Source organism: Watersipora subatra, chromosome 10 (assembly GCF_963576615.1).
Source record: "Watersipora subatra chromosome 10, tzWatSuba1.1, whole genome shotgun sequence".
NCBI lineage: Eukaryota > Metazoa > Bryozoa > Gymnolaemata > Cheilostomatida > Watersiporidae > Watersipora > Watersipora subatra.
In genome coordinates, this window is record NC_088717.1 from 9,430,465 (window position 1) to 9,456,965 (window position 26,501).

The 26,501-nt window shown below is 38.3% G+C and overlaps 1 protein-coding gene across 1 annotated transcript; it reads right to left on the reverse strand.

The window, feature by feature from the left end:
• Nucleotides 1–18,204: 18,204 nt before the first annotated feature.
• Nucleotides 18,205–20,184, reverse strand: LOC137406758 (piggyBac transposable element-derived protein 4-like). Its single transcript, XM_068093368.1, has one exon. It carries the CDS (start codon nucleotides 20,182–20,184, stop codon nucleotides 18,205–18,207), a length of 1,980 nt encoding a protein of 659 aa, XP_067949469.1.
• Between the last annotated feature and the right edge of the window lie 6,317 nt (nucleotides 20,185–26,501).

Here is a 26,501-nt window from a genome sequence, read left to right on the forward strand (position 1 = left end):
ACACCTACTGGTTCTGGTGCACCCAGTGCTTCCTCAGCTTCTTTTAAGCTAGTTGTGATCGAAGTCAATAAATCCTAAAGAGAGTGCTACCTTTGCTGTCCATCTTCTCGAGTGCCCTAACATCTTCCAGAGAAAATGAGTGTTTAAAAGGAAAGCTTTGGTCCTGTCCGTGAAGAGCGTTTTACTGCCTTCCTGTTCGATCTCCGGACCATTTTCTTACAATCCCATGGAGTGGCATACCCCATCTCAGTACCGTTCCGGCTTCCTAATGGTCCGGGCCGGTCTCGGATTGTGCCAGACTGGAGCTGATGGGATTTCTGGATTCCCAGTTTCTCAGGCTTCCTCCGGGTTTGCTTCCGGTTCTCCTGAAACTTCTTCTCTTAGTGGGACCGGATTTATTTTCACTGAACTCGGTTTTTGGCGCTCTCCTTTCTCCGGTCTAGCCGAGTTTTCTTTGGGAGAAGTCTCCTGTCTTCATTTTTTGCGGCTTCCATCAACAATTTTTTTAGTTGGGGGGCGGCATCATTGGCACTGGATCGCTCCTGATTTTCTCCAACCTTCTTTCCAGACTGCTGGGTCGAGCCCCTGTCATGCGCACCATCTGGTGTAGTCCTGCGGGGCCACATGTGCTTTTAGCGCACTGTCCTGTGGTATGCGCAAAAGGCTCGCATGTGATGCAGGATATCCAGCTCTCTGGTTCTGAATTCCAGATGCTCCACTGGCACTTCCTCTTCCGTGGTGATGGCATGGTACATGATTGGCACTGGTCCTTGTCCAGTGGCCTGTGTCCTTGCCAGCTCGCCTTCCGATGATGTCATTCCTGGTGTGGCCGGTAGCCCCTCAGGGGAACCTCCGGCACCCAGGTTCAATCCCGCCACTGTTGGGGCGTGAGTCCCATGCGAGTTGCCGTGCAGCCCCCCGGAGTATGCGATGTTGCCCAGGGTCGATCTTGCCCTGTTGAGAGCGTACCCACGTGGCTAACAGCCCTTGTTCTCTTGTCAACTCCTTCCGTGAGTGGCCCCCATCCCTCTGCTCAATGCTCGCGCATTGCCGGCAGTCCTAGCAGGTTTGCCTGCTCAGCCCATCTGCGTTACCATGGCGAATCCCTGACCGATGTTTTAGAACATAGCGGAACTACGCCAGGATCTCGAGCCACCAGGTTAGGTTAGGAAGAGCCACCAGGCTGGTTCAGGGTTTCCTAGGAAAGAAGAACTAGAAGGAAGGAGGTCCGTAGGAGGAACTCCTGACCATACAGGTAAGGCCGAAAGTGCTCAACTGCCTTGACTATCGCAATCAATTCTCGTCAAGTGATGCAGTAAGTGTGTTCCGAGGGAGTGAAGGTTTTGCTGTAGTAGGCAATGACCCTTTCACAGCCCTCCTGTACTTGGGAAAGCACGGCCCCCACCTCCAGATCTGCTGGCGTCCGTGTCCAGGATGTAGTGCCTCCGGGGGTCCGGGTAGCCCAAGATCGGGCCGGTGCTGATACTGTCCCTCAGCTTGTTGAAGGCAACCTTTTTCTTTTCTATCTATCTCCAGAGCTCTCCTTTCGCATTCAGCAGGTGCAAGGGATGTGTTATAATGACAAACTCCGTGATACACTGTTGGTAGTAACCGCCAGTTCCGAGGAATCCTTGGAGTTCCTTTAATCCGCGCGGGTTTGGGCACTCTGTGACTGCCTTTACCTTGTCGGGGTCCGTAGAGACTCCGTCCTGGCTTACTATGTGACCCAGGTAGCGGACTAGGGGTTGCAACAGTTTGCAGTTAGATGGTTTTAGTTTTATTCCGGTCTTGTGGAGCTTCTGGAAAACCTCCTCCAGCCAATGCTAGTGTATATCAAAGTCCGGGGCAATGACTATAATATCATCTAGATACAGTAGCAATGTTCTCCAGATGAGGCAATGTAGAACGCATTCCATGAGCCTTTGGAAGATGACTGGGGCAAACGTCGGTCCGAAAGGCAACACGTTCCACTTCCACAATCTAGACCGTGTTGAAAAGGCCGACTTCTCCTGCGCTTTTGCTTCCAGGGGTACCTGCCAATACCTGCTCACCAGGTCGAACGTGCTGAAATACCGGCTGCCAGACAGGGTGTCCAGGCTGTTGCCAATCCTGAGTAGGGCGTAGGCATCCTGCTTGGTGACGCCGATAGTCTATTCAAACGCCAGTAGTCTGTGCAGTCTGTGCGGGGGAGCTCCAAGTTCTTCAAGCTGGTTCAATAAGCACCTTCTTAAGCAGTTCCTGGCTCTCAGCCTTGGCCTCCTTCTCCAGTCCGAGTCTGCGGAGGGGTTGCCGGATTGGCTGAGTGCCCTCCTTAAGCGGAATGGAATGTTCTACCTCAGAGATCCTCCCTACATCATTATCGCCTATGCTGAACACAGTGGCATATTGACTCAGCAAAGTTGCCAGCCTCTCCATCTGGCCTGTCTTTTCGCAGTTCAGCGGGGACACCTGAAACAATTCTTCAAGGTGAGCCAACACTCCCTTGATTGACGTTGGACTGGCTTCATACAATAAGGGGTCGTCCTCTTAGACCTGCGGGGTCTCTACCCCTATGCAAGTGCGGATAGTGGCTCCGGAATGGAAGGTCAATGGCCACTCAGTGGCATTCATGCAGCGGGTGATGACCTGTCTCTTGGGTCTCGGCGGATTCAGGCTACTTGCTACCTCGGGTCTGTCGGAAAATCTTTCAATCAGTTCCATGGGGCAGTAATTCCGTACAGTGATGTGACAGTGTATTGCCCTCTCCGTCCGGACAGGAACCACCACCCCCTGATTACCTGTACCTTGCTCTGTGGCAGCCGTTCATGCCGATCTGTGCAGACTAGCCGCTTGTCATCTACTCGGACCACCAGTTGCTCAAACTCGAGAGCACTGATGGGCCACGAGGAATGGCATTCTGAGTATGGCACCCTCCCTTAGATGGTTGACCACAAAGACTTCCTCCGTCCTTACATATCTCAGGTAGATGGTCAAATGGACTATCCCATAGAAGGGGAGCCATATTCTGTCAGCCAATAACCCGTAGCTGTCACTCTCCTCGAGTTGGTTCCGTACGGTTCCTGGCAATTGGTCAAAGACCTGCTTATTGATGAGGTTTGGGGTGCATCATGTGTCTAAAAGAAACCTGATGGGCCACCCCTCCACTCTTCCTGGGAGAAAATAGCTGATGAATTGAGGTTGGCTGAGGGCTTGCGCCCTAGTGGTGTTTTCCAAGGCATCTTCCATGAGGCCTGAGAGATTTCCTTTCCGTGGTGGGGCGGGGTCGGTTCCTTGGGCAATTCGTCATTCAGAGTAGACCCACAGCTCCTGTGATTGCCATACCCAAGGCGAACAAAGGGTTGATCTCGCCACTATTAAGGCAGGCTTCTGACCATCCGGTCCAGTTGGGGTGGTTTTCAATGTCTGGGGTGGAGAGAATTTGGAGGTCACGCTTCTTTGTTTCGGTCTACGGCCCTGCCATTCGCATGGAGGGGCGTAGGCGATATCCGGGACAGAGAGAATGTCCAGACTAACCTCACCCAAAGACTGGTAGTAGTTTTGTGGACCATATGTACATATATATATACATATATATATACATATATATACATATATATATATATATATATATATCTAAATATATATACATGTATATGTTTTTTTAGGATCTTCCATGTTACAAGTATATGTTAAAAGCACTAAAAGTACAAATGAAGGCGGTTGGTTCACATCTATGTACTGTGTTTATATCTATGTGATTCTTACTCTAAGGCTGTTGTGTTTACAACAATTTTAAACTTATTGAAATACATGTAGTCTTGTTGGCCGCGTGATTTTAACCAATTTTACCAGACAGATGATAAACTTTAAGAAATATATTCATGCATATAGATGTATAAGGGTGTTTGTATCAAACATCTAAAAAGAGCAAATAAATAAATACAAACTCTCTCATCAAAAACTGATTACAATTGATATATTGCACAGATATGTTTGCTCAAACTTTTTCATTGCTAACAATGAGGAATTTATTTAAAAAACAATGCATAAAAACTACTTTAACCAAAAAAATTTTGAGGGTCTTCCATGCTACAAGTATATGTTAAATGTGCTTTCTAATGGCGTAAACAATAACTAAGCTTTAAAAATTATTGATTCGTTTTGCAGGGAGAGATTCAACAAGGTAGTTGAAGTTTTCAGTAGCACTAATGGAATTTTGCATTTGAGTCATGACCAATACCACCCTGGAAACATTCTCTACTCTACCGAAAATGAGCTCTTTACACTTGATATTGATCAACAGAAAGCCACAAGGATAATTGGAATCACTGGAACTGGCATAAGCTACATGGAAGGAAATGCAACTCAGGCAGTCTTTGATGGAATTAATGATTTCTATTTCTTTACAAACTCCTCACTGCTAATAGTTGACCGCAAAAATAACATTTTGAGAATGATTGACAGAACTATTCCGGAGAGCTCTTTATTTGCTGGAAATGCGATCCAGTCAAACCTAACAAATGGTAACCTCACTGACTGCAGATTTTTTCATCCAACTGGGCTGGCAAGTTTGGATGGTGTAGTTTTCTATGTCAGCCAGGTTTCAGCCGTTTACATTGCCGTTATGGATTTGAGCACACCTCAAGGATATGTCACACACGTAACAGCTCAAAGTTATTTTATTTCGGGGCTGTTTGCAGATATCAAGAAGAATGTTATTTTAGGTACTGCAGTGCAACAACTGATACTGATAGATCCATCTAATTACACCAGTATCAATTCTGTAGCGGGAACATTGTCTGGCTACACTGATGGACCACTCATCAATGCTAAATTTCAAAAATTGGTTGGCGTGTTAGAACTGAACAATGAAACTTTGCTAGTTGCTGAGTATGGACTCTCTGTTTTGAGAGTGATCGACCTCAATGGACAAGTCAGCTCAATATGCTCAATTTCGGGTCAAGGAGAAGATATAAGTAACTGTAGCTTACGTCTCCCAACATCTCTCATGGCATACAACTCTTCCCTTATCCTTATTTCAGACTCTCAAGGCATAAAGGGCTTAAAGCGTAAGTTTTAAGTTTTGCAAAAAATAAAAACTTAACTATTTATGGTTTTATTTAAAAAGGAGGTACAGGTTAAATCTTTTATTTTTTGTCTGAACACCACACATTATATAAAAACCCTCTAAGACTAAATTAGCAACTGTTTTTCAGCAAGTTCGCATGTCAAAGTCACCTTTCAAAGCTGTTCTTGTATTAGGAATAAAATCAAAACTTGGCTAGATGATTAATGCATTTCTAAAAATAATCAGGCAAGATATGGCAGTCACATTTGCTTGAAGTAACTAATCTTAAATCATTGAGTAATAAATAATTAAGTAACCTTTAAGTACAGTTCTTTTTATTACTGCTATATGAGTAATTTATAATTTTCAATCAAAGCTCTTGCATCATATTGATTAAGGTACTGTAATCAGTATACAATTTTTTTAAAGCAACTGTGGTTTACAACTTTTTACTCATAAAGAAAGTTTCTCAATTTTACTAAGTCTCAACAAAAACCGAAAAAAATGGTGTTTAAAATAGCAAAATTTACCGATATTGTAGGGAAGGTCAAGACAGTATGTGAATAGAATTCAATACTAAATAGTAATAGAAACAGTGGAAATGTCTGAAGTTTTTGAACCCTGAGTAGTAGCTGCTCGTGATCTTAATAACAAACAAGATAAAATTTCAGAATATTTTATTACTAACAATCTTTTAAAACTTGAAATGGAATGCAACTTTTGTATATACAGTCTGATTTTTTTAAGTAATATTGTGGTGGAGAATGCCAATCCAGTTTTTGGGTTGGCTAGTCCACTTGTCTCAGTTTGGCTTGGTCAGCCAAGATACCAACAATGAACTAGATAAAAAGAGGCCTACAAAACAAAGACCGATTTATAAAGGAACAGAAAGCACGAAGCAGACACAACATATGTGCACTTTCTTGTTTTATGCACTTTGTTGAATATGATTATATATCAAATACATATATCTATACCAAACTGCCATTACACAGTTGATGGAAATCAGTGTGGTGCACATGAAAGGGTATTTTAGACTTTCTTCTCTGGCTCTATGTTCAATTTCTTACTGGAGGAACGATCTAACACTATTAAAAAAAGGCAGCTGAGAATAAACTCAGAACAAGTCGAGCACGCTCTGTCTGACAAACAGGACCATCAATTTAGAAATGCTACATGAGCACTGCTGCCTTAATAATGGCAGCTTTGCGGCCAATTAAGTTTTTCTGGTAAACAGCAGCACAGACTAAATATACAAGCTAAGCTTGCAGTAAAAGTGGCAGTCCAGTAGCTGAGTAAATCCTGTCTGAAAAACAACCATTTGTAGCATGGGTTGAGAAATGAGGCGAGAACGTCCTGCGTCAAATATGGCGGCTCAGTACTTGTAAGAGACTCTTGGTGGTTGGCTAACGGATTTGTGGAGAGCGCTAACAGCCTTGCCAGGAGTGCTAACCCGAGTACAGACTCGTTAGCTCGAACCTTGGAATGGGTGATGTTTATGCTCAGGCTTCAGATTCCATCATATTAGTTCAAGGTAATCCAGTACACCAAGGCTGGGGATGTCAAATACTTCACTACTCAGTTCCAAGAAGAAGCAGATGTAAACCGATAGATTAGAGATGCTACCCTGCCACACCCGAGAGACAACTTTAAAGATGTGTTCCAAAGATAAGAACAAGTCGGTACCAGAAAGTTTATGCTCAGTGCTCTGAAAACGCGGTGCGTGCTGTTGCCCAGACAAGCTCAGAGCTAAACCAAAACGTTGAAATGAAACTACGGAACAAAACTACAAGAACCTACCATGAAAGTGGAATGACAAATTTGTATTGCATTAGAATACTTGCTCAGCCCGCACAGGGCCGACTTGGTAATGGAAAGGCTCTACACTCTGTAGAATAATTTTTTTCTACATCGCCACCTTATGGCATTGCTGACTCTAACACTGGCAAATGGTTTAAAAAGCTAATAATGAAAACCTATAAAAAACAGAAGAATGCCAGCCGATCGATATGCATGATGACCATGGATGAGGAATCACTTAGCTAAATAAATGCATTAGAGGTGATTTCACTAACTGAATCACTCATATAGATCAGCTGTTGGTACAAAAAGTCAAAAAGACTCCAATAACAACCCAGCCCTTTTGAAGAAGCAATACATCAGAAACTCACTTCTGATGAAATTGCTGCAAAAAATCACATTTGCCAACAATGCCGCAAACGGTAAAAAGCAGTCTAAGAAAATGGCTGGACACCAAAACTGTAGTGTCAATTGGAAATAACACTGAATCTTTCATTTTTTAGAAAATGGCAGTGTGACCTACAACCAATGAAAAACTGACTAAAGTATCTGCCTCAGAAAGAAGTGGCAAGAAAAGGCACAGGTGTAAAACACTCCTATGACCCTATAAAACTAATATCAGCCCTTAGTTGGGTTTAGCCTCAGTCTAGATTAGAGCTGCATCTAGCAAGTGTCTCAACACCTCCTTTCAAACAACTGAGTTACAGTCAGTGACAGAAAGGAGAACATTGGCTTCTGGTTAATCACGTGGCCGGATGTCTGCCTTAAAAGCAGGCGGACTAATCCAAACCTGGCCAGAGGCCATCAGCTACCAAACTAGCACAGCACCTGATCCAAAAGCTGTCAAGCTTAGTTGATGCAAGGAAACTATTTGGAGAAGTGAGAATAAACTTCCCCTGTGCACAACAATCAGAAACCTGCCATAAAAGCGGTTGAACCCTCTTCTACATGACCAAAAAGTGCCAAACAGCAGAAATCTCAAGTGCTCATATAAGCAGGAGTCCCCAGCTTAACTTGATGACCTCACTCCTCTTTAATACTGGGTAATACCAGATTGCCCTGAGTGTAAAGGAAAAAATACAGCAAAGGTGCATATCCCGAGTCAATTTCATACCAAAAGCTACTTCCTTTTCAAACGGTTGAAGGGCCAGCACATTTAGTTTGCTCGGCACTTGCTATATGATAAATTTGCTGCGTAAAAAGATGCTTGACTGGCTACCAGCAGCTTTTTTTTACCAGCAGCAAAGAAACTCACAGCCACGGTCTGTCAGTAAATGGAAAGTGGCAAATTTTCTACAGGGTAAATTGCATTCCTATCTGACTACAAGACACAAATGCTGAAGAGGACATTCTGGTAAGCCAGATTAGCAAAGAATTCATCTTAGAAATGACTTTTTTTTTCACTCGCTAGTGCTCCATTGAGTTTGAGAGATGCTCTAAGGGGTTAGAAAGTCACTGACTTGTAGAGACTGGCCCATTTGCTTGCTGAAAACTAAGAATCAGGAGTTTTTTGGAAAATTGTGATACGTATCCAAATCAAGATGGCCATCTGCTGCCAGGTCACAACCCAAAAATTATTTCACTCTCAGATTGACCAAGGGCTGCTCGACAACCATGTCCTACCTGAATTGCCCAAGGGCAGACTAGTAGGTAGATGCAAAATGTCTTAACCTTACATAGCAATTTTTAACACGTAGTTCGAATGCTATGATAGGCGTTTACATTAAAGTAGAAAACTAGCAGGTGAACAAGAGAGAACAATGAGAGTGACAGCATAAAAGAAAGAAATGATCACAGATTAAATTCCTGTTACAATTCACTCAGCTAAATTGCCAGTATTCAGGCCAAGTCAAAAGACTAACTGACGTGCTCACCTATTGCAGCGTGATCTTCAGCGCTAGTGTAGTATTGCAAATATCCGAGGTCAAAAGATTTATCTCAGTAAAAGAAAGTGCTGCACTGATCCGCCAATCTTTCCACTAGCTCACAACAGAAAAAAAGCAGTGCCGGAAAAACAGGTGAAAGACCATTGACAGACTGGTTTCATCGAGCTTGCCAGAGAAGCTTGGAACTTGCTGGTGGTACTAGTACAGAAAGATATTGCAAAGTGGCAATTCTGTATTGACTTCCCAAGTCTAAACATTGTTACAGAGTAAGATTTGTAGCCCTTATCAAATTGATGACAGCCAGAATGCACTGTCATGCAGTCAGTTTTTTAACACAATTGACCCCGTCAGCGGATTCCAGCTAGTGTTTTTGAATGCCAAAAAAAATCCAGCGTTTGACACTCTCTCAGGCATTTGGAAGTAAATGGCCTTGCAACATGCCTTACTGCATGGGCTACATTGGCACACCCTAGTACTGTGTTTCAAGGATGTCATTTTAAGACAAGCTTGGACCATTTTGATGAGGCTTTTCAGAGACTACAGGTAGTCACACTAAAACTGAATCTATCTCAGGTTAAACTACATGAACATTTAGTTCAGCCTAAAGTTTAATATCTAGCTACATCATTATTGTAATATCATATCCATTGAACCTGTTGAGGTGGAAGTAGTTAAGAGAGTGATCTGGCCTTGGAATAACATAAGAACTACAACAGTTTTTGGGTACTACTGGTTGTACATCACCAAGTTTGCTGTGATAGCCTAATTTCTGCCTAAGTTGAAAACTAGGAGAGAACATTGAAAGTGGCCCAAAAAGAAACAAGCTGCCTTCTATACTATCAAAAATGGCATCGCTGCCGTGCCTGTTCTCAAATATCCAATTGGTAAGGGCTGCATAACCTGGATGCAAATGCCAGTTGACACAGCATAGGGGCAGTGCTGTCCCAGATTCCAGAAAGTGAAAAGAGTGATGGCTTACTACACCAATACTTTGACATCTCTTGAGATAAAAATTTTGTTCACGCGAAAAGAATTGCTAGCAGTAATTAAAACTGTAAGGCATTTTATGACATGCCTGTATAACAAAAAATTATTTCATGAACAGATTATGCCTCTTTTTAGTGGTTATGCTGCAGAAGGAAGCTTTCAAACAAGCGATTCAATGCTTGAGATACCGGTCAAGTCTTGGTCAGCCAGAAGCTCAAAAACTCAGACAGCCTGAGCAGACATACCTGCAAAAACTGTCACCGCGGTGGACTCATCGAACTGAAGAACAAAGGAATTACTTGCAACAAAAGCTGGCTAAGAAAGACTAACAAGGACTGACTGCTAGCTGTGTGTCTGTGCCTCTTGCTTTAGGAAGAAAATTATTGTTTCCAAGCACCACTGATAGGTCTCTAGGTCTGCCTAGCCAAACCTGAGACAGTTTTCGGGCAGTAGCTCAAAGGTGTCTCCAGCTTTGAAATGAATTATAATTGACCCTTAAGGTCAACTAAGGCTTCGTAGAGATATTTGGGCTAGCTTGGTTGTATGAAGAAACAGAGCCACTCCCATGCCACACAGGTGACAACAAGAGGGGCCTGACAGAACAGAGAACTGGCAGGGTTGCAAGCCACAAGCCAAGGATGAGTAGCCATTATGTACTGAGTCCTCCCTAACAAAAGAGAGGTATCATCGGAACAGTTAGAGATAGGAAACCGAAAGTTGTTGATTGTTTACATAATGCAAAGTTCTCTCAAGATCCAGCTCAATTAGATAACAAAAGCATGAGTGTCTACCCAAAGCCAACATATGTGTTGCGCAGTATATATGTCGGTTCTTTGAAAACCCTTTTGGCCTAACTTTTGAGTAGGAAGGGCAACGAACTGCCTTCATCTAATCTGGTACAGGCCCGGCCTGGTGAGAACTATTCTGAGGTTAAACGATAGCTGTGAGCTAAGGCAAAGTTTTATACGTAATGAAAAGATAATGGACCACAACATGGGAAGGCAAAAATTTAATGCTGGCCAGCCTTGGCAAAAGAAATTTGTTGACATGGCTGGTTTGCTCTTTATCACCCTGAAGGAGAAATAGTTAGAGTTTTGTGCTCATTGATAACTTCACAAGATTTCAAGGTACACTCGCTTTGCCAGAGTATGTTGCAATCATGCATCTAATATCTAGCTACATGCTGTCTCAGGTGTCACATCATCTGACTGTGCCTGATAATGTGACACCTAAGACCATCAACTAACTGGGACTGCTGGAGCAACTGCACTTCAATGGAACAGCTCAATTTGAAAGCTAGGTAATGGCTGAACTATTTCACCTCTGGCAGATCAACAATACATCTGCTACCTCATACCATTTCCAAGCTAACGCTATAGTGGAGAAAAGAAAAGGGAACTGAGATACTTGCTTAAATCTTTCGCTTTGAGCGCAACCGGCTTGGACTTGTTCAGCGTATTATACCAGTCAGATAAGCAATACCATTGTTCGACGTGGGCGCAAAAAAGCTTCTATAAGTTACTTCTAAATGGTTGCAGATCTTTGAATAAAATACATTGGAAAGCAGAAAATTATTATTTAATATTAGTTAATATCTATTGCTTAAAATTAGCCTATGAAGATCCAATGAAGTGCATTGCAAAAAGCTCAAGTTCTCATTTTTTTTCATTGTTCAAAAGTTTAAACATATGTTTTATTTTACATTTTTATTGCTATTTTTAGCAACATTGCATAAAAACTCGTTGCACTGCTTGATACGTGTTGCCACAATTTGCAGCAAAAACAGGCTTTTCATGCACAATAAAAGATGAGTTACGAGCATCGGTTCATTAATAGCCAAGTTTAGAATGGCACTGATGTTATCAAACAATGCCCTATAAATCTTAAAATAGATGAAATTTTATTGCAATAATAATAATGTAGCAGATGCTACAAAGAAATATTTGAAAACAAGAAAAATCAACGAAAAATATTTACAATACATGCAAAAACCAACATCAACTTTTTTTAACAAAATATTTCCTTTGTTTGCTTGATCCGTTAGGTTCCGATTGCAGTCCTTATTTGGCAACATTTCCTTTTTGTCTCTCTATTAATAATATCTTCTACAATCTTTTTTGACCTCAAATACTTTTTCTGCACCCCTGAACTATATAGTCACTATTAAAATCCAAATAGTCTCACAACAGAGCAAAATTTTACACGTTGCTATTTAGAATGCCTACGTTTCATGAAAATGGAAAGCAGCTGTGCTAAGCGCAAGTTTTAGCTTAAAATAGTAGTAAAGATTATATTGTAATTGCTCAAGGCAATAATTAGCTGTTAAAATACAAATTCATGAACAAATAAAATGATTTTAAAAGTGTCTACGGCAAAGTGAAACCACATGAGGTTAACACGAGACCAGTACGTTTCTGGAACGAGACCCTTATAACGATATAGTCAGTTTAGACACAGAAAGGATTAAAGCCCTACTGCTAACATAGAGACAAAGCTAGTTAATCTTGCTCTTCTATAAACTTATGAAAGCATATAGGGATGCCAAACACGCCACAATTGAAGAAAACCAATGAGTTGGGCTAAATAGCTATAGCTGCAGGGTTATTCGCAGTTTTATCCTGCACCTACTGTACTGTTTTTTAATCATAAGCATATAATAAAGCTTCAGATCTGACTGAAGACTGTGTATAACACACTCAGACAAACATAAAAAAATTGGAAACAAGACAAAAAAGAGGCATCCCATTATTCAGGTGTAACTCGGTGGCTTTTCAAAAATGTCACTGAAGGGGACTACCTGAAAACACACTCCTATTATTAGGGTCCATATCATGTAATAAAAGCCTGCAACAAACACAAGTACTTACCTCAGAAAATCATTGATTCAGAGTGAGAGCCATCTGAATCTGTATCACGCATGCCCAGTGAAATTAAACTTCTCTAGACACGCGCCTGAAGTTGAACTAAAATTATAAAACAAAACTTTTCAATAGGAACAAACAAGTTGGAAATGTAGTGCATGCAGACACTAATGCAGTGTTTATATTATGCATTATAATAATGTTCAACCCCTTTTTTGTTGATGAAAATGTGTGATCTTAAAAGATGCAATCAATCTTGGGTAACAAAAAAATTCGGTGTTAATGAACTAAGCAAACAAGCGCTGTCAACCACCTCATCTCATTTCCAGAGATTTGCGGCAAAGCTATCAAATACTTCATCTGTGTTCTCAGTTCCTAAAAGCATTTCCAAAAATAAAGTTAGTTTATACCATGGCATCAGTTTCTCTAACTAGGTATTAAACAATTTTGTTTGCCATTTTCAATATTATTGTTGAGTTGTTTTGGTAATTCGAGATCACTTTCAAAGTTGGTTAAACATAAATACTGTGGCAGCCTAACATGCAGAGTCCAAAAATCCTCTACCAAAAGCTTTTTCTACCTGAATATTTGTGGCACTTTCCACTCTATATTTAAAAAGTAAGTGAACACGGCAAGGTTTTTTGTCCATTTTCAGTTCATTTCAGACTTTTTAGATCAAAAATAAGTTAGAATGACTCATGGCAAAATTTTGATTGTTTTATAAATATCGACTTTATTGTTTTCACATATATAAGCAGTATAATATAGCATTTGATTTATTAAAAATAGAGCTCTATTATAACATACAAAACTCTTGCAACTGCTCATTAATAGGAAACCTTTTGTAGCTTTAGAACCTTAGAGATTTTGTGAATCCTTACAGCAAGGAAGCAATACATCAAATTGCAAATTTCTTAGTGTAATAAAATATTAAAATATTCTTAATAAAATAATATTAGATAGGTAATGCTATCAATTGTTGTTTTAAATTTTCTGAAATTATTTTTGTTATTTTAGAAAAACATGAGTTTTAAAAATATATCTATTTCCATAGCTGATCTGATGATACCTCAAGTTACAACAACACCTCAAGTTATGACAACGCCTCAAGTTATAAAAAAGCCTCAAGCTATTACAACACCTCAAGTTCTGACCACACCTCGAGTTACAACAACACCTCAAGTTCTGACCACACCTCGAGTTACAACAACACCTCAGGTTCTGACCACACCTCGAGTTACAACAACACCTCAAATTCTGACCACACCTCGAGTTACAACAACACCTCATGTTCTGACCACACCTCGAGTTACAAGAACACCTCTAATTACAGCACTAACTCAAGCTACAGCAACCTCTCAAGTTACAACAAAGCCTCAAGTTATGACAACACCTCAGGTTCTCACAACACCTCAAGTTGCAACAACACCTCTACATACAACACCAACACAAGCTACACCGACCCTTCAAGTTGTGACAACACCACCACTTGCAAAAACGCCTCAAGGTACAACAACACCTCAAGCTATAACAACATCTCGAATGACACCACCTGCTGTCTCAACCAAAATGGCTACAAACCAACCTGAAATCAAAGTGACAAAAAAGGATAATAGCAGTAAGTGTCGTAAAATTCCTGGAAATATTTAAATGTCATTATTGCCTTTTATCATTTGATCTAATTATTGCAAACATTTTCTCAGACTTGTTTGGTTAGACATTTAACTGAAATGTCAAAGAATGATCTATACTTAATAAAACCATCAATCTTTTAGCTAATAAAATTTAAGCAGAATTTAGCTTACTAACATTGCTTCTATAGTATAAACACTTGCTTTGTCAAATGTTAGTACCTGATATTTAGTTCATTACTCCACTGTTATTTTCAATGCATTGCTGTTCGAGGGTCAGCTTGTACATTACTTTGATAGATTTTAATTACTTTTACATATACACTTTTGTATAGATAAGAAATTTGAACAGATTGCCAAAAACTACCATGTATATACTGTATTGTAGAGACTACATCTGTGATTGGGTACGTAATCAGACTCTTTTTATAAACCTTACTGATGCACTAATTTATGCATCTAACCATAGACATTTAATCACTGTCCATATCTGACCGCTAAAATTATCTATAAACCCATTAAAACAGAGCATGGAGAGCAGGAATAAATTTTATGCAAACTTTAAATACTCGACATTATAATTCAGTAAAAATTATAAACGTTTTTGTGACAAAATTGTGATGTTCAAGAGTTTGATGACCAAACTTTTAAACTTTTTTGAATGAAGTATATAAATAAGAATATTCTGGTCAAAGTTTTAACTTTAACATTTATTAAGAGACCAGCTCTACTAATTAGATACATCTATCACATAAAATATTTTATTGTTATTGCAAGGTTTTTCGAATATTTTCCGCATAAGGCTAACAAAAGCAAAAATTATACTTATGAAAGTTGCAAGCTTGAAGGTTTCTAAAAATTACAATGATCAATAGTGGTATTTATACTTTTAAGTTTGCCTGATTCTAGCTGTTAATAAATAAGAATAGACATGAAAATAAATCATATTTGCTGAGTACCTACTCTAGACAAGCTAGCTAGACAAAAATATACACAAACATGAAACACTATTCATTACGTATTTAAAAAGTGGATAAAATCTGTTTATAATTGTTCCTATATCCGAGATTGCAGGGAAAAGAATTTAAGCCATTCACTTACCTAAACACTCTAAAAACCCCAGTTTTGATCGACAAAATAATTTTTTCTAAATCAATTTGGTTGATTTCAGTTGAAATACAGTAATCAGTATTTTTATAGATTTAAATTTTGAAATTAATAATCTTTAGTAGGTATAATCTTCAATACTGTGTCACCTCTGTTCTTGTCTCTTAGTAATACACGCATCTATCTGCTACTTACTCATCGAGTCTGACTCAACTAAGGCTTGGCAGACATTGTTATAAAGGGCCAGCGACTATATAGCTGATTCAGTTTTCAATTCATTTAGCTCTGTCATGGTTTAATAGGCTTCCCCACACTCACAAACAATCATTTGTTAATATATTTAACTCACAGGAGTAGCAGTGTAGATGGGAGAGCTACAATATATGCAATCATTGCTATGTGCCTTTTCCTTGGATTGCTAGCTGTGGTAGTCCTCATTTTGGTCTGGAGACATACAAAGTTAGTAAAATCGCCTGCATAAGTTTACTTTTTTGCTGGTTTCTAAATTAGAATGTATTAGTATAATCATTGTTCATTGACTGATCTGAATGCATCATACCATTACTAAAACTTGCATATCCAACATGCTTTTGTTTGCTTATTAATTTTGGTTGTTTAAGAAGAAATTAAATTGTTAAGTAAAACTGTTCATCAATACTAGGCCTAAGGTTATATTGTTATAATCATCTACTACAGGCGAGAAGCAGCTATTTCTGCTGAAATAGAAGAGGAAGTAGATGTACTGAAAGAACCTTCATTAAAACCATCTCAGCTTCCACAGAAAAGCATAGTAGAAGCTATTGCGAAAACCGAAGAAAAAGTAGAAGCTATTGAACAAAAAATGGAACAGGCAGAAGAGGCAGCATCAAGAGTAAGTATTTTGTTAGGATTGCTTTTTATCTGTTATTTTTAGCGCAATGGTTTGTTTTTATGAGTAATGCATTATGTACCTTGTGTCACCTTACAATGCCTAAAAAAGAAACACAGAGTGTGAGTGATAAACATCATCTTTAAAATTGTTAAAGGAATAAACCAGGTTTTTTCATTTGTTCCCAAGGATTGAACCTCCTAATAAGGATTAAGCAACTGCACAGTATAATACTTTTAGGAGCTCTGCTCCGGATCCTTTCTGTTGCGTCTTACATAGCTTTTGGAGTTGGCTTGTTTTCATCCTTTGGTTGCAGGGCTGAATAGCGGGTTGTCCCTCGGCTAACCGCAAGTGTTAGTGAGGGCCATACTCTTTTCGAATCGAGGTCTGACTTAGTCCCAGCGTTGGTCACCTCGGCATTGGCTATCTGCTTCAGTTCAGATTATTACTGGCCCAAATGATGAGCCGCTACAGTTTAATAAGCTATCAGAACTGCAAAAATATAGTTACTGTAATTGTGGTGTAGTAGCTTGTGTGAGCACCAATCTTGGAGAGTTTCGGTAAAGAGTGGCAAAGTATACAAAAGCAAATTGCTAAAATATAAAATATCTGCAAAAAATGGAATGTAAAAATTATGCATTTCAATTTTTAAAAAGATAAGTTCTAGCTCATGAAAAATCAAAATCAAGGGTATGAGCAAACTTTTCTTTAGCGACAGATACACATTAACTGACCTATATAGGACCTAACGTCAAACGACTATTAGGCTATCCTTAAACCTACATAACTACTTTTGGTATCTATGTTCAAAATAAATATTATTTTTGTAAAAGCTGTTGATATATGTAAAACCAGCAGACAACTATAAAACATCACTGTTGATGGGAGTAAAAGGCACCATTAATATTGATGTTAGATTTGTTTAACCTTGCTAGGAACTTGTTAGATGTTAAAGCTTAATTGAATGCGTTAGTTCTTGCAACTCTATAATAGTATAATACATATAATAATATAATATAAATAGCTATAATTTTTAAAAGCTAAACAGCATCATAATTTTAAAGCATGAATAAGACAAACGATATAAAACTTTTTATAAGCAGATCATGCATTCTAAACAATTGGAAGTTTTTTAAGTTATCATTACAGAACAGAAAAGTTTAAAAATGGTAAACTGGTCCTATCTAAGAACTACATAATCCCCCCTTGATAGCTTACTAAACATAGTAGTCTATTTTAATTTAAATTAGATTATGTGAGATCTAGAAACACAAAAACTGCTACTAACAAACTTAACCATTTCAGTCCCCAAGCCATTAAGCAATTATCTAATTATTCTCCATTCTCATTGTTAGAGTGAAGGTTTATGTCTCATTTTACAATATTGTCATTTAGACCATCTGGGAGTAACTTTTCTTATAAGAACACCTATATTCATTCAAATCAGAAATCTTTGGGCTTTCTAATGGTATAAGTAGCAAAACTGTAGCTCAATTACTGAAGAATGTATAGAATGTCAAACTTGGTGAATATAAAAATTTGACAAAAACACAATGGTGTACATGATTTTAAAGACATTATTTTTATTATTATGACATGACTGAAAACATAACAGAGGATTGACGAAATTGCAAAAAAAGAGGAAATGTTCGAGATTCTCACTTCCAATACTGAACTCTGGTATGGTACGCTTTCCAGCAGTCTGAACCGCGTTTGATGCACAAGTACACGTTGCAGGTTTCACACCGAATCTCACACCATCTGGGAGTAACTTTTCTTATAAGAACACCTATATTCATTCAAATCAGAAATCTTTGGGCTTTCTAATGGTATAAGTAGCAAAACTGTAGCTCAATTACTGAAGAATGTATAGAATGTCAAACTTGGTGAATATAAAAATTTGACAAAAACACAATGGTACATGATTTTAAAGACATTATTTTTATTATTATGACATGACTGAAAACATAACAGAGGATTGACGAAATTGCAAAAAAAGAGGAAATGTTCGAGATTCTCACTTCCAATACTGAACTCTGGTATGGTACGCTTTCCAGCAGTCTGAACCGCGTTTGATGCACAAGTACACGTTGCAGGTTTCACACCGAATTGAACTCTTGACTGATTTGTGTTGTAAGTCTTTGTAAGCCTTCTCTGGATTTTGCTGCGATTCTATCAGGTACTTTTTCTGGCAGACTGCACAGCGGTGATCTTTTGACCCATCAGTAGGCCACTCGGGACAGTGTAGTTTGCTCATGTCTAGACGTATCTCCGGATTGTTGGGAGTGGCAGCTGGTGTGTTTGTCCTAGTTGACTGTCGAGAGAATGACTTTTCACCCATCCATGTCGTCAGTATCTGCAGGACAAAGTCTCTGAATTCCATCGGCTTTTCCTGGCCATGCTTATAGAGCACATAAGCGTTGTACAGGGACCAGTGAAAGCATTTGCGGTCGATTCGCGCGTACCACTTATATGACTTTCGAGAGCGATCGAGTCTTGCCATTTTATCATTGAGGTCCACACCACCCATCATCTGATTGTATACGATGACGGATGGTGTGGCCTTCACTGTCAGCTTCTCACCTTTCTTATTTCTACGGATTACAGTTGGTGGCTCAGACAGCTCAGCTCTGACATAGTTTGACAGGAAGTAGATGGGTTTCTTGTCATTCCAGCGGGTTGCTACAATTCCTGTTTTCGCACACTGGAGCCACTTAGAATCCCCTTGCTCCAACCTCCGAGCTTCCGCTTTGGTAGCTATTAGCTGTTTCGGGTACTCCTTTCGGTTGGTCATACATGTACCAGTACCAGACATCTGAAGCTCACGTAGCCAGTGGAGAAGATAAGGTGACGTGTAGTAGCGATCAGTAACTACATGGTAGCCTCGACCCCAGTAACTTTGAACTAGTTTCAGTACTACTGCGGCAGAGTTTTTCACTGTGGTCAAGTCCTCAAAGTCTCTGTCCTTCCCAGAATAGACATCTAGGTTTAGCGCATATCCGCTGGAAGCACAACACGCCATCCAGACTTTCACTCCCCATTTGATTGGCTTTGAGGAGTCGTAACATTTCCCACTCCAGCGACCCCGAAAAGGAATCATGCACTCGTCTACTGACAGATCCTGGGAGGGAGAGTACTCTGCTGTGAATCGCTCTTTCATGTGGTTGATGAGGAACCTGATTTTGTAAAGTCTGTCGTATTCAGGATGGCTACGATCCTGAATTGACGTCTCTTCATTACAGTAATGCAGGTAACGTTTTATCTGGTCATACCGTCGTAATGACATGACAGTTGAAGCTTTAGGCATCTGGAGAAGCTCGTACTGCGGTCTCCAGATACTTCGCTGCCTATCTTTGCAGAACATTTCTATGAATGCTCGGAGCGCATAGAACGCTCGGAGTTCGTCTGTCTCGAGTTTAGTCCACTTTCCATAACCGCTGTGGATGGTACTCTCGCTTATCTTTCGTCTGGCAGCATTCTCGTTCGTGAAATCACATACTGATTGTAAAAGTTTCTCATCGTAGAACAGCATGAAGAAGTCAGCTGGCTTTGAATCAGCAGGCATTACTCTTGTTGGTCCATGTGGTGCAGCTGGGTCAAAGTTAGGGCTGCACATTACTTTCTCAGTAGGCTGCCAGTCGAACGTGGGTGTTGGGGTATTATCCAAGTCAGACAGGATGAATCCCAGATAACCTGGTGCTGCCAGATTTCCTGAACTACCGTCATCACCAGAGGCTCCAGTAGGAATGTTGGTAGCAGTACTAGTACTAGCAGCTCCAGTATCAGTTGTACTAGTAGGTCTACTAGTAGTAGCAGTACTAGTAGAATTTGAGTCCAGCTGATCAAAATCTGAATCCCAGTCGAAATCAGCACCTAATTGTGAGTCATCATCACCAGTATCAGCATCAAAAACAATGTCCCTTGTTCTAGGATGAGCTCCAGTAGCATTGTCCACAAAATCATCTGAATCATACTCAAAATCACTAGAAAAATCCATAAATAAGCCAGCACTTGAAAATGTTACAACTTTCAACAATCAAAAATGGCCGCGTAGTTGTGAGTTTTCTTCCGTATATTTTCATTGGCCTTTACTCAGAAAACTTTCATTGTAACATGGTTCAATATTAGCCAATAAGGGAAGCTTAGCATCTCTTCTTATTGGTTGGCTACTCTAAGACTTCATTTGGATTGGACAAAGGCTGAAATTAGTCTATGCCAAATAGAGTTACACTAAAGCCTCTACAGAGGCTAGGAGGACTGTGTGCAGACAACTCCAAGCCTCCACAGAGGCTTGTATGACTGAAATGGTTAAGCCTGTTACTGGTTCATACTAACTAAAAGGATAATTTGAGCTAACAATCAACACTCAAGGCAATGCTACATTTTACACATCTGAGCTGATCATTTTACAAATATTTTGTCTAATGCAATGAATGCTTTAGATTGTTACCAACTGGAACTGCTCAAATGTTTCTGCACAACATGTACTCTCAGCAGTACATGTTTTCAATTATCAGTTTATAATATTTCTCTTACTACAAATTTGAATCTTTCTTAAGTTATAAGCAAATAGTGTTTCCTATAGCCATGATATTTTATACAGAGAGCATCGAGTGCCTAGCAGAAAGCCTGAAGATCAATGATACCAAACTGGATTCTCATAGTATTGGATAACATTCACTGCACTACTACAATATTTGTTTCATTTTAGTTGCTATAAGTTAGGAGCACATTAATAACTCTCGATATTAATTTCCTTTGATCATATTACTTTATGTTTGTTTCGATGGCCTTACTTTTCTTCTGCTAAACTATTCAATAAAATTATTGATGACAACCTCTTTGAAATTTCATTAGGACACTGCAATATGCAATCATAAAAAATTATAACAAAATGAAAATAATTGTTTTATGCATAACGTATTTTTACTAAAAAATACTAACAAACTGTAGCTAACTCACAGAATAATATGTCATCTTCTAAACACAGCTCAGCTGTATTTTGAGGATCAAATCAAATACGATGACTTAATAATTTAATAATAAACAGTGTATAAAATTATTTGGCTGCACTTGTCCCACTTTTTGTAAACAAAAAATATGGCAATTTTCTAAGTTAGTAAGGAAAGCCATAAAAAACTGATGCATTCCAAAAAGTTTAACATTTAACTGCTACAAATTATTATATATATGGTATAAATGGTAGCTACATTACAATGTATGCTTAATTTCTCTTTTCTCTATTAGTCTTAGGAGATAACATGCACCCTGACAAAAACTTGAAAAAAGTTTGGCTAAAGATTACAATCGTATCGGCTCTAATTGGCTATCATCATTTTACTTGTCACTATTATTATAGGTGGTGATGTAGTCATCATTACTATCATTTTTGCACTCACCATTATTGTCACCATTGTTGTTGTCATTATTGTCATGATCATTATCATTATTATCTTTACCATCAGATCTGGAAGATCTAATTTGAAATGTTCAAAGGCACAACCAGCTTTTATTTCATTAGTAGAAAAGAGATAAAAATAGAAGAAGGGATTACAAAGGAAGGTATTACAAGGGCAGTTATTACAGGGGCAGGTATTACAAGGGCAGGTATTACAGGGGCACTTATTCCAAAGGCAGGTATTACTAGGGAAGGTATTACAAAAGCACGTATTACAAGGGCAGGTATTACAAAGGCAGGTGTTTCCAGGGCGGTTATTACAAGGGAAGGTACAACAAGTGCAGGTATTACAAGGGCACTTATCCCAAGGACAGGTATTACAAAAGCAGGTATTATAAGGGCAGGTATTACAAGAGCAGGTATTACAAGGGCAGGTATTACAAGGGCAGGTATTGCAAGGGAAGGTATTACAAGGGCAAGTGTTACTATGGCATGTATTACAAAGGCAAGTATTACAAGGGCAGGTGTTTCCAGGACAGGTATTACAAGAGAAGGTATAACAAGGGCATGTGTTACAAGGGAAGTTATTACAGGGGAAGGTATTACTAGAGAAGGTATTACCTGGGCAGGTATTACAAGGGCAGGTATTACAAGGGCAGGTATTGCAAGGGAAGGTATTACAAGGGCAGGTGCTACTATGGCATGTATTACAAAGGCAGGTATTACAAGGGCAGGCAATGACAAACTTAATCTTTTATCTATAGCAATAACTGAAGCGTAGACCTCTAGTAGCACGCTCAAATCTCCCAGAATGTTTAGAAATTTTTGTTACAAAAACAGGACTGGAGTGCGCTCAACCTCCTAAATATATGTATATAAATAACTAATCAATAACAGAATTAATTTTTTGTGTAACTTTGGTCGCTGTGTGAACTTGAAGTTCTTAACATTACAAAGTTTCCATAGAAAACTCATCTGATATAATAGCAAACAATATTAACCCTTTTTTTATTTTGTGGCACAATTGGGTTTTGGGTTTTTATTAGCACTCTCTTTGACCCAGCAATATATCTATCAGATGATTCATCAAAAGATTTTCTATATATTAAGTACGTTTGTTTAAAACAAAAACTTTGAGTGGAGTTTAGAATTGATTAATTAAAAGTATTATTTATTTATACTCATGCATAATGGAATCAAATAATCTTGTTAGAGCCCAAATTTGTCCATGTTTGTTATAGCGCAACAGATTAAAAAGCTAGTGGTGAAATTATTTTTCAAAGGAGAATTTTTTTTAAAATAGTATATATTCAGCATGCATTTGCAAGATATTCAAACAAATTTCTCACAACAAAAATGACTAAATGTATTAAACAAATTGAAAAAACTGTAGTTTTGTGCAGGAATTGCCTTATCTTGTCATCCAAAGCGCAGAGCAGCTTTACACTTTATGAAACAGAAATGGCAGAACGTCCATAGCTTATTACCACCGAAAGAAATAGGTGGGTCAGGCTTAGTGAGCCGTGCTTTTGTGTATTTCAGTATTTCATGCTAGCAGGCTTGCTTTGCGGTTATAGCAAGCATTATGGCTATTGAGTGAAAATCAGTGTTGGTGCCAATTTATCATTGTTACATGTAGGATGACTCTAACCAAGGTTTTTTTGCTTGTCAAATTAAGCTCTTTTGCGCTATATTTTAAAAATTTGGCGTAAGATCATAGAATGCGAGTGCTCCTTAAATATCCAGGTGATGGATCAGCTAAGGAATTCCAAGAGACCTTTTTGTATCACAACAAGACTTATTTTATGCTAAAATTTTTTGGACGAGTTAGGATTGCTAACATTCAAACTTATGAACACCCTCATGACTGTTAGAAACTAAAAGCTGCAAGCAACACACAAATTGGCCCAGTAGAGGACAGAACTCCTTTGAACTTATTCTTGATGCATATTGGTTAAGAGGATTTTCTGAACAATAAACTAAAAAAGTAAAACATCTGTATGTAAGCCCCTCTACCACTGTTATCAAGCAGCCAGGAGTTTCTGCTGTCACAAAATTTACCAACTTGAAACCTTTTTCTCATCTAATCCAGCTTAAGCTCTAGTCTGCAGCACATTTCTGCTGAAACAATCTTCCAATAGACTTACGCAAAACCTCTGCATTCACTAGTTTTACAGTTAAGATGAAAAGCCATTTGTTAAACCTAGATTCCTAGAAGGAAGACCTGCTATTTAAGTTTGCCAATTCTTGTGGGCCCAGTGCCTCGACTAGCTGCAGTGCTACTGCGCATGTGGGCCTCATCACGCCTTAACAATAAAAACTAAGCTTCTTTATTTTGTTTAATCTAGTCAATATTATAACTATATCTATATTTTTGCTTAATTTTGTATTTCTACTAATTGATGAAATAAAACACACACGCACACACACACGCACACACATTTACTATTAAGTTATTTAAGGCAAGTGAAGCTGAAAGTATCAACCTTAAGCTTTTTTCTAGCAGCTACATGTAAAAAATATCTAGTCAAAGAGTTGTAAAGTTCCCTCAAAAGAAACATCAATCGGCAAAAGGAAAGTACACTAAAACGTTTCTTTTTCAGGTTGACAAAGATTTTTTTGTGTAAGAAAATACCTTTGTCAAGGTAATCCAATGATAAGCACTTCCCAATGTCTGCAAATGCTTCTACCTAATAATCATGTTTTCAGAAACCTATCCGACCCGTCCTTGCCTATTTCTCCTATGAGTTTTTTCAATAATTCAGTGGTCTGATATAATTTAAAGAGTTGTTAACCCTTGCAAACAGTGCTAAGTACGACAAACTAAAATTATCGTACAAAGAGTTGCACTTGGATCGCCATTCAGTCACATCATGGTGAACATGTTGGGCACATTCTCTTTCCCAGTATATGTCAAATTGTGGTAAAAGGTCATGAAATCTGACAATTCGCTTGGTAGAAAATCTTACACAAATGGAGTTTTATTTATAATCAAGGCATCAAATGCTGTACATATAAAAATTTTATTTGCTTATGACACAAAAGCCTTTCTAATAGCTTCCTAGATATTTTTCTAGCGCCTCTTCAAGATAAAACCTAATTGATTTACTAACAAAAGTTGGCAGCAATGCTGAAGGTGCTAAAGAATGATCTGGTCTTTAACCTTAATATGGGTAGTAGTACAGTAGGGAGAATTGGTGTCACTTAGAGTACAGTAGGGAGAATTGGTGCCGCTGATAGCTTTTAAATACAAGTTACTGCTTAGTGTCTCAGAGAAGCTGCCAGGCATATCATCAAATTTTCCATACATAATCACAGATTCAGTACTACACAGTTTTTTTTTAGAAGTCTTCTTTACAGGAGTTCCAACTGAATAATTACCTAAAAATGGTGCTATATTTTGCAAAATATAGTAAGCAATGGGAAAAGTTCATTTTGAATCAAATGACAATTTACAATTAACAATGCCATGATTTTCTTGAAATTAAAGAATAAATTTTGATGGTGAAGTTGAAATTGAAAAGCTGAAAATCTTTTTTGAAAATCAAGCTTGATTGTCAACAAATTTTTTGGTTTACGCAGGAAGTTTATTACCAGCTTCAATATACTGATAGTAAATTGTAAGAGATTCTAAACATTAAGGCAAGTTGAGATAAACATATTTTGTCAGATACTAGACACTCAATTGTGAATAATGTAAATAGTCTAAAGATTCGAGCCTTTTTACATAAGGTTGTGGCATATTTAAGAGAAAGTACCATTTTGTAGTTCTATCTTTTTTATTAACGAAGAAAGTCCGATTAGTCTGCTCACTTACATGTAAATAACATGCTTTTGGTAAATTCAGTAAAATCATTGGTGTAACTTTCGTATTGGGTAACCTTTTTTGCTTCAACGACTTCATTAATCACAATTTGTACTTAAACCCTTTTAGAACACGTTTTGAAAATTAAATACTAACCATTAAACTTTTAGTTCTATTAGCTTTATCGTATCTTGTTCGTACCTTGTTGGTTTGTTTTCACTCATTTTTCGTAAAGTTACAAACAGTTGAAAAAAACGGTTACTAAACAGTTGCCAAACCACTTGAGTATAATTTAGGCTACTACAATTTGATAGCAACTTAGTAGGCAATTTTGATGTAAAGCTGCAACCATCTAAAGTTGAAGATTTATATAACTAAAAAATACTGCTAAAGGAATAATGAGTGCATAAGAACATCGGAAGTTTTGGCTAGCAGTAAATAGTGCCACGGTGATACAGTATTTTACAAATGAAAGGTAAGTAAAAATCTCATTGTGCACCAAATTTCTTGCTGGTTATATTTAAGGTCACTTTTTTGAAGTTATCCTTGTCTCAAACAGCTGAAATTTGGCATGGTTAATTTTTTATTATGTTCCATATAAGATTTTTACTACTATAATCAATTGTGGGCGGCTGAAAATAAACAGCTAAAAATTTAGTGGTTGATTGAAAAAATCGCTTAAAAAATAGACGAGTTGCTGAGTATGCAGTGAGCAAATCATTTCATCAAGACTTGGTGTAATAATTTATTTGAAACTCATCAAATCTTATCAAGTTCTTTTAGTAACACAGAGGTCTGAAGTAGCTTGAAGGATTAATCTAATCAGTACTAGTGGTAGTTGGCTACAACAGCATAGCATTCTGATGTTGCTGAACATATATATGTATATATATGTACATATATATATATAAATATATATATAGATATATATATACATATATATATAGATATAAATATATATATATATATTTGAAAAATTATTGCGAAAAAAGTAAACTTTTAGTATTTGCGTTACAAATTTGTTTCGTGTGGAGCACTCATCAGACGCGATTGTACTAAAAGTTAGTACAATCGCGTCTGATGAGTGCTCCGCACGAAACAAATTTACTTT